This window comes from Cajanus cajan, chromosome 8 (genome assembly GCF_000230855.2).
Source record: "Cajanus cajan strain Asha chromosome 8, NIPB_CcT2T_4, whole genome shotgun sequence".
NCBI lineage: Eukaryota > Viridiplantae > Streptophyta > Magnoliopsida > Fabales > Fabaceae > Cajanus > Cajanus cajan.
The window spans coordinates 29,991,294-30,001,171 of record NC_138524.1 but is presented as its reverse complement, the minus strand read 5'-3'; the positions used below and the strand labels follow the sequence as shown (position 1 = coordinate 30,001,171).

The 9,878-nt window shown below is 36.7% G+C and overlaps 1 protein-coding gene across 4 annotated transcripts; it reads left to right on the top strand.

The window, feature by feature from the left end:
* On the top strand, nucleotides 1-2,598 carry LOC109789489 (zinc transporter 1). Of its 4 annotated transcripts, none has more exons than XM_083062556.1 (4): nucleotides 1-239; nucleotides 663-1,186; nucleotides 1,400-1,549; nucleotides 2,200-2,598. In XM_083062556.1, exons 2-4 carry the CDS (start codon nucleotides 812-814, stop codon nucleotides 2,503-2,505), a joined length of 831 nt encoding a protein of 276 aa, XP_082918682.1. In that variant the 5' UTR covers nucleotides 1-239; nucleotides 663-811; the 3' UTR covers nucleotides 2,506-2,598. The 4 variants fall into 4 exon arrangements, with proteins under 4 accessions (XP_082918682.1, XP_082918680.1, XP_082918681.1 ...); XM_083062554.1 differs by having other exon boundaries at nucleotides 1-265; XM_083062555.1 differs by lacking the exon at nucleotides 1-239 and adding an exon at nucleotides 272-510.
* The last annotated feature ends 7,280 nt before the right edge of the window (nucleotides 2,599-9,878 follow it).

Sequence of the window (9,878 nt, the reverse complement as noted above, 5' to 3'; positions counted from 1 at the left end):
AAGATAACAGATATTGATCTCACTGGAACAAAAGTAAAGGCAATCGTGGGAAAGAATTTTGGTCCATGAACATGGATGGAAGAATTGCCGTGACACAGCTCTAACGACGAACTCGACGGTCGGTGGAATCCGATGAGTATGATAACTTAAGAAAGACAAACCTCGACAGGAAGGAAAAGAGTTGGAATCAGTATCGAATGGGAACAACTTAACTGTGAAATGCGACCTTCATGGCAGTGGTTGGAGTAGTCTTTAAACATAGCATGTAGATTCTTTTTTAAAAAATATGAATATAAATTTTTTCTTTCGTACGGTTAGTGTTTTTCAATTTGTAACCACTGATTTTTAAGTCTGCATATTGAATGGTCTATGTTAGTCTTGAAGTGTGGAGGACATGCCAACTTGCCCCATGCTAGAATCTGTCCTCTTTTATATAATAATGATGAAAACACTTCTCAAAGTTCTTCATAGTTCCTGCACCATTCTTAATTTCTCTTCCTTCACTCATTGGTGAGTTGTGACAATCTCAATTTCCACAAAACTGATGAACTTCCTAGCTAGTAATTCAACAACCACCATGTCAAAATTGTTCTATGTTTGTTGTTGTGTCCTTATTATTTTACCAACCATGGTCTTAGGATATTCTTGTTCATGTGACACAGAAGAGGGTAACAAGAGTAATCCAAGTAAAGTTCTCCTCTACAAACTTGGCTCAATCGCTTCTATACTTTTTGTTGGTGCTCTTGGTGTGAGTCTTCCATTGTTGAGCAAGAAAATCCCAACACTTAACCCCAAGAATGACATATTCTTCATGGTTAAGGCCTTTGCCGCAGGTGTGATCCTTGCCACTGGCTTTGTCCACATACTCCCTGATGCATTTGAGAACTTGACTTCACCTTGCTTGAAAGATAACCCTTGGGGCAAGTTTCCCTTCACTGGCTTTGTTGCCATGTTGGCCTCCATAGGGACCCTTATGGTGGACTCATTTGCCACAGGATTTTACCATAGGCAACACTTTAATCCCTCTAAGCAGGTTCCTACAGTTGATGAGGAAATGGGGGATGATCATGCTGGTCACATACATGTTCATACACATGCCACACATGGCCATGCTCATGGACCATCAACTCTCTCCTCTGAAGGCTCAATAACACCTGAAGTACTTAGGCAACGGATCATATCACAAGTAAGTTCAATTAGTTGTTTTTAATTTTTATCGGTTACAATTGAACTTGATATCAAGGGATTTACAACACTCACATAGCAATGCTCAATGATATGAGCTAAATCAATTAGTTGTTGATGTCTAGTATTAGTACTTCTTTTCTTTATATGTTGGATTTTGAATTCTTCTTTGTTATCAATGTGGTTGAGTTTGGATTGTTGGTTTGTGTGTTAGGTGTTGGAGATAGGAATAGTGGTCCATTCAGTGATCATTGGAATATCATTGGGAACTACAGAGAGCATTGATACCATAAAGCCACTTCTAATGGCCCTTTCTTTTCATCAATTTTTTGAGGGGATGGGGCTTGGTGGTTGCATCTCTCAGGTATTGCAATTTTGTTTGTATAGTTTCATGAATCTTACATATATGTTGAGTACAAAAAATTAAAGTTATGCATAGATTCACTATACAAGTATTTTTTAAAAAGAATTGTGCTTTTATCCTAAATTAAAATCTAACTTTTATACTTGTACTAATAGAGCCCATTCTATGTTACTTCTAAAACAAATTGCATAAGTGAAAATTTAATTTTATTTGGAGAATAGTATCAATAGTATCAATACATGATAGTACTGTACCTAAGTTTTATTCTTAGAATAATAAAGATGGACTAAATTTTGCATAGGGGGTTTAGAAAACACTGAAAAATGAAGTTGGATTCATTTACTATTATGAAATGTAAGTTTCAAACAGAAGAAAATAATGAATTGTGTGTGGATTGTTTTGTGTAGCTCAGAAAGTAGCACAAAATGGGCTCCAAAATATTGCCATGATGACAACAACCTTATATTTTCATCTAACTTTTTTCATGAAGGAAAAAAGAGAAAGACCAAACAATCACCAGTGAATTAAAGACATGTTTTTGGTTGGTCCTATAATTTTAAAGTTGGCTACTAGGTTCAAAAAAGAAAACAATCCATCTACATGTTTTTACAAGCTTCTAATTAATACTCAATAGATTTATATTATGACAGGCAAAGTTTGAGTCAAAGTCTATGGCAATTATGGCAACATTTTTCTCCCTAACAACTCCAATTGGGATAATAATTGGAATGGGAGTGTCAAGTGTGTACAAGGAGAATAGTCCAATTGCTTTGGCTGTTGAAGGGGTTTTCAATTCTGCTTCTGCTGGGATATTGATCTACATGGCATTAGTGGATCTGCTAGCAGCAGATTTTATGAACCCGAGGTTGCAGAACAATATGAAGCTTCAATTAGGGGCAAATATCTCTCTTCTTTTAGGTGCAGGTTGCATGTCTTTATTGGCCAAATGGGCTTAAGTTTTGGTCTTTTACTTTCCACTACTCAGTAAAATAGAGCATTCTCTTATGCTTAATTTTTTGTCACTTCAATATTATTTCTATTTCTTTCTTCATTTTCTTTTGGTTTAAGTTCCCTTTTAATCTCTTTTAAATGAAATAATAGCACAATATTAGTAATTTTATTTTCATGAATTTAGTTTATCAAATATTATAATTTTGTGTATATATATATATATATATATATATATATTTCAATTTTTGTTAAATATTTAATAAATTTTATTAATTTGACACAGTATTAGATGATGACATGATAATTTAATATATGTGTCAAATTTGTTATGTCAACATGTATAATAAATTGACACAAATATTAAATTATTATGTCACTCCTCATCCTTATTTTCACATGATTTATAAATTATATTATTTAAATTTGTTAAATATTGAATAAAAATGGATGAAAATATTAAAATAACATTCTTTAAGAGGAAAAAAAAAGTTATATATTGACCGTATAAAATAATTTTATATATTGTTATTCAATTACAAATTATCATATTTCATGAGTTTGTTAATTTTTATAATAAATATTTTAAATTTATATTAATAATAAATTTTTAATTGATTGATAATGTAAATATTTTTACATTGATATTATATAATCATTAAATTCGTACGATAATTAATTATAATTTTTAAAAACTAAATTTACAAAATTAAGATATGAAGAACAAATTGTACTATTATAATACTTGATAAATTGAAAGTGCATTAAACTTTTTTCTTTGAAAAGTGTGCCACATTAAAATATGCCCCACAAGGAATATGAATAGGTCAGAAATAAAAATACAGTTTATGGTACTACTTATTGAACTTTTACATTAGAAATATAAAGTATTGGATGCTTTTGATGATGAGGAACAAAAGCTTAAAATATCTATATTATGCATTCAAAAGTAAAATAAGAACTTTAAAAGATAAATAAATTGAACTAGAAAGTCGACATGAATTTTTAAAACCAGTCATTGGTTCGAGAAGTACTAGATTCGGTCTTCTTAAGAAATTTCCATGCTATCAATTTTTTAAAAACTCAAATTACGATAGTTGTATTTAGACATTCTTCTTGTATGGGTAGGGGCGTTTAGCCACCCTCTTATTGGTTACCGAGGGATCGAATCAGGTGACCGATTGCCAATCGGTCACCTGGTTCGGCTTATCTCTATTACGAATCAGAACAGAGATTGTAGCTGAAGCTTGCAAGCAAAGGATGGCTCGTAGGTTTAATTCCAACCTTATTAAAAGGAGTTTCCAGGAGGGCGACTTGGTGTGGAGAGTGCAAGGATCGGCAAGGCGTAATTCGAAAGAAGGCAAGTTGGCGGCTAACTGGGATGGTCCATTTCGGGTACGACATAATTTGGAAAACGGCGCATACAAGTTGGAAGAACTCTCAGGCAAGGTCATTCCTAGAACGTGGAACGCTTCTCATTTGAAGACATATTATAGCTAGTATATATTGTAAAAGGACCTTGTGTAAACAGATGGTGTACTCTTTTCCTTGATCGGTCTTTTCTCCCCTTACAAAAAAGTGAAAAGGGGTTTTGGCCGACAAGGTTTTTAACGAGGCACCCATTAATGAAATTACTTCAGTTCTTCCATTCTATTATGATTGTTTGACAATTCTTAACAGCTACTTAAGAATCTCGCAACAGGCTTCCCTCCCGAGTTGTTCAACTCGGCTAAGGACGTGCCTCAAATCTCGTAACAGGCTTCCCTCCCGAGTTGTTCAACTCGGCTAAGGACGTGCCTCAAATCTCGCAACAGGCTTCCCTCCCGAGTTGTTCAACTCGGCTAAGGACGTGCCTCAAATCCCGCAACAGGCTTCCCTCCCGAGTTATTCAACTCGGCTAAGGACGTGCCTCAAATCTTGCAACAGGCTTCCCTCCCGAGTTGTTCAACTCGGCTAAGGACGTGCCTCAAATCTCGCAACAGACTTCCCTCCCGAGTTGTTCAACTCGGCTAAGGACGTGCCTCAAATCCCGCAACAGGCTTCCCTCCCGAGTTATTCAACTCGGCTAAGGACGTGCCTCAAATCTCGCAACAGGCTTCCCTCCCGAGTTGTTCAACTCGGCTAAGGACGTGCCTCAAATCTTGCAACAGGCTTCCCTCCCGAGTTGTTCAACTCGGCTAAGGATGTGCCTCAAATCTCGCAACAGGCTTCCCTCCCGAGTTGTTCAACTCGACTAAGGACGTACCTTGAAAATCCTACCAAGAATACAAAACCGAAGTAAACCTGTTCGGATTTGTCAAGAAAAGGCACAAATCCGAAACAAGTCTGTTCGGTTTTGTCAAAGAAAAGGCCCAAATCCGAAGCAAACCTGTTCAGATTTGTCAAGAAAAAGAACACAAATCCGAAACAAGTTTGTTCGGTTTTATCAAAAAAGAACACAAATCCGAAACAAGTTTTTTCGGTTTTATCAAAAAAGAGCACAAATCTGAAGTAAACCCGTTCGGATTTGTCAAAAAAAAGACACAAATCCGAAGTAAACCTGTTCGGATTTGTCAAAGAAAAGGCCCAAATCCGAAGCAAACATGTTCAGATTTGTCAAGAAAAAGAACACAAATCCGAAACAAGTTTGTTCGGTTTTATCAAAAAAGAACACATCCGAAACAAGTTTGTTCGGTTTTATCAAAAAAGAGCAAAAAATCCGAAACAAGTTTGTTCGGTTTTGTCCAAAAAAGAGTACAAATCCGAAGTAAACCCGTTCGGATTTGTCAAGAAAAGGCACAAATCCGAAACAAGTCTGTTCGGTTTTCCTAAGAAAGGAACATGCCCAATGCAAATCACTTCAGTTTTACTAACAAAGTATAAATTTAAGGCAAAGTCCTTCGGTTTTGTTTAAAAAAGAGTACATTTGAGGCAAATTACTTCGGTTTAAGAATTTGGAGTACGAATGGTTATCTTAATTAAAGACAAATACTTGAAAATTAACTGAGTAAAGTGAATTTCTGAAGAGAAATATCATTGCATTCAAAAGAACAAGGCTCTATTGGCCTCCAGATTACAGAAAAATTAAAAGTTGCAGCAAAGAAAAACCTAAACGCTACTCTTCAGGAGTGTGGGTTGAGTCAGCCTGGATGGCGGTTTCGGGATTTCCCTCGATCTCAGTATCGGGCCCAGGGTTACCTTCGTCCATCGTGTTCTCTTCAGAAGTTTCAGCATCATCCTCTTCTCGGGGAGCAACATTTCGGTCGGCATCGTCCGGCTCACCTTCCTCGGGCATATCAGCAAAAGACATGAGAGACCCCTTATAGAAATCTTGAGTCATGTCAAACTCAAAACCTTCTTCAAATTGACCAAAGTGCCTAGCCTGCCGAACGGCCTGTTTGAACCCTGCTTCATGTTGAGAAACTATCTTCTCTTTAGCCTGCTCTTTGAGGGCATTATACGCAGCTTCAACTTCTTCCACTCGGCGACGTCCTTCATTGGTCATTTTTTGAAGATCCAAGCGCAGAGTATCATTCTCTCGCCGAACGGCATTTAACTCGGCAGCTAGATCCTTATTTTTAGCGGTCACCTCTTCATTGACCGAAATCGCCTCGGCTGCAGTCTTTTCGGCCTCCTCGAGACTTTGCTTTAAATTCATGACCTCGCCGAGAGGCTCCATGGCAAGGTGATGAGCTAGAGCCAATGAGCGAGTTTGCACTTCGCAGAATAACCTCCATTTGGCTCTCACATCTAAGCTTGCCAAAAATTCTTGCCCGAATGGAGAAACAATATCAGGCCGAATCACTGACTCTGCCGGAGCATCTTCACTAAGAAAGGCCCAAGACATCAGTTGAGGAGGCACCACAATAATGGTACGATTGGGAGATAACTCAGGCATTGACTTGGATTTATTTGATTGCTCCGGTTGATCATCAGAGCTCTTCCTTTTCTTGTGCTCTCGGGTGGTTTCCTTCCCTTTTCTGCCCTTCTTTTTGCGTTCCGGAGGAGGGGGCAGACGGTTATCAGTGTTGGGACGGGGGGAAGATGCAGCAGCTGAAGTGCCGATTTCCCCCGATTGCCGAGCCTCCTTCACTCTTGCAGCAAGAAGATGTCGAATATTCAGGTCATCAACACCACTCTTAACCATGATTCCTGCAAGAAAGATTAAGTAAACATCAATAGGAATTAAGATGGTAAAGGTGAGAGGATAGACAGCATACCGATCAGGTCGGCCCACCAACGAGGAGACACTATCAAATTGATAAGAGATCTAGTTGGCAAACGCCGAGGAAGGCGCATTAATAATTTTAAATCTGTTCGTTCTTCGGCCGTCAGCATCTTTTTCGGTACTACGTCGTAAGGCCGAGGGGTACGGGTCCAGTATAAAGGGAATAGGCTCTTCCCATCATCATCAAAGAAGAAGCGTCGCCCGTTCGGCCGTATGGTCACTCGGAAGAATCCGGCCTTGAAATTCTTATACGATGAAGTAAAACTATCCAACAATAGCCGATCACTTACTCGGCTTAGGGAGTGCCATTTCGCCAAAATAGTCGGCCGGGACGAATAGAAGTATAGAAAAAGAAGTGGAGAAGGCTTAATATGGAGACATTTACACAAGTGTTTGAAGCCCTGTAATTGCGCCCAGCTGTTAGGATGCAATTGAGTAGGGGCCACGTTCAACACTCTCAGCACTCCTATAGTAAACTCATCAAATGGCAATTTGACTTTGAGATCCCGAAGAAGACAGTCATATATGTAGAATGATTCCATCTTTCCACCACTTTGATCAAGGCAGACCATGTCAGGATTTGGAAAGGCATTATTTCGGCATGACCGAATCCCAATCGGGTAGGGATTTTCGTGGGTGTTAAAGTTCAGACAGTTAGTGTAATCCAGAAGATTAGTAATCATTTGTGTATCCTGATACCGAGAATAATAAGAAGTGACTTCCCCGTTCACCCACTCGTATCCAGGCACATCAGAGGGGCCGTATCGTTGACGGGTTGCTACCCGTTTTGTTTTTTCTTCGACTTCTTCACTTCCACTAGTAGAAGTTTCTTCTGAAGAATCGTTGCCTTCATCTGGTCTTTCGGCATCAATAGGGGACTGAGTCAATTTGGAGTGACTTGATCTACTGGACGAGGACCCCTCGGAGGACGATGACCGAGAGCTGTCAGCCGAAGAACTTGAAGAAGTATCAACCATGGTAATAAAAACTTACCAATTTCTTCACAAAAGCAAGAGGGATAATCGGATCGGCTCCTAAGCGCTCGGATTAGCACAACTCGGATTAGAATAATACGTGCGAATGGCCCTACAATCTAACCTATTTATAGATTTGAAGAGAAGCGGGAAATTTTAAAAGTGTTGAAAAATTATAACTGTTTGATTTCCAAGATCCAACGGTTATAAACGCACGCCTCTTCATCTTACCCTAACCGCCATCTCCATTTTACCCTTAAAGAAAATTCCGCTTTCCTTCAAGGCTGGGGGGCAGTGTACGGGTAGGGGCGTTTAGCCACCCTCTTATCGGTTACCGAGGGACCGAATTAGGTGGCCGATTGCCAATCGGTCACCTGGTTCGGCTTATCGCTATTAGTTATCTTTAATAAACCATTAAAGGTTAATTAGCTGATTAAGAAATATTATCTGATACGGTAAGTTTTTACAGGGCCCATAAGGTCCAGGGCCCATGATTGTCAGTATAAATAGCTCAGGTTAAAAGGTAACGTCACTGTTCATTAATTACCCTAGATATTCGTGTTTGTCCTGACTTGAGCGTTGGAGTGCCTTTTGCAGGTACCAACCCTTTCACTAGCATATCGGATCGGAGTTCTCGTTCGGCCTTTGGACTACTAGAAGACTTAGTGTACCCATCAGACAGGTACACTTCTTCTTAAAATACTGTTCTAAGCAACAAAATAATAGAAAAATAAGTAAAATAAAAAGTATTAAAGTGGAATATAAACAATGATTACGTAGCTTTGTGGAGTTATGGTTCGTCAATGGTCAACCACTCAGCAAAACAAGTTCTTATAAGAACCCCACATTTAAAGTGTTTCCCAAAAAGGTCACGATGCCGTAACACTTAAATGATACCTAAGCAAATTGACCATAGTTTACAAGGATAACTAAGCACAACATGTATGTTGTATATAATTGCATGGTGGGTCCGAGCGAGGGAAACTAAATTTAATTTATTAAAATAAGTTTTTAAATTTAAGTCTTGTAAATAAATTATAAAAAAAAAAGTTAAGAAGAGATATATTACTAAAAGTGGGAAAACTAAATTCTCAACATAAATTAGTAGTCAACAAAATTGAAGATACTTTGAACTAATAATTTGGTAAGAGAATAGATGTATTGTGTTTGTGTCCATGTTGAAACACATTCTAGATAAAGTGATTATAGGTTTAATCCATGATTTGTCAATGAAATTGGCATAGATGAACATTTTAATGACTTTTGTCTTGTGCATAGAATTTGTTTAGATAAATTTATGCAAAAATATTTATAAAAGAATTTTTCCAAAAGTTATAAGTATTTCAAGCATAAGTTAATTTGTAAAAATATTCTTATATTAATTTCTCTAAAAACTTATTTGAAATTTATATATAAACTAATTTTAATTTATAAAAATATATCTAATAAATACTTCTGAGAATTTTATCTAAACATTTCCTTATTCTTGTCCATCTTCGTGAGTGTAAGAGAGTATATAATGAAAATGGTGACATATATATGTTTGTCCAATTTCAAAGCCTATATGTGAGGGTCAAAATTTGTGTCCATTAATCCCAATGTTCTTCTCATTATTCTTAAGTTAGTACGACTTCTTTAGAAAAGTACTTGACTCCAAATTTTGTCCCTACAATTAGAATATATTGGCAAGGCATCAATTTATGAGAATAATATGTTGTCTATGAACTCTAATATGACAATTTCTCCCATCCATTAAAACTCATTGTGCATCACTTTTAGCGATGCACAATACACCTGCATTCTATTCATGAATTATATGTCAACCTAAATAATAATAATAATAATAATAATAATAATAATAATAATAATAATAATAATAATAATAATAATAATAATAATGATAATAATAATAATAATAATAATAATAAATACTTTAGTGGTTATAAACTCTTTTTAACTAAAAGTTATTAACTCAAGTGATTCAACATTTATACTCCTTAATCATTGATCAAAGCTTGATCTCTACCCCCACCCAAAATAAACTCTCTCTCTCTCAATGTAACAAAAAAAACCTAATACATCATTTGGTTCCTCAACCTTTAAAAAAAAATTAACTAGGCTCTTAAACTAAAAAAATATAATTGGATCTTTCATTTTCTTTATAAAAATTTTTAATTTAGAATCCAAAGTTAGTGGTACA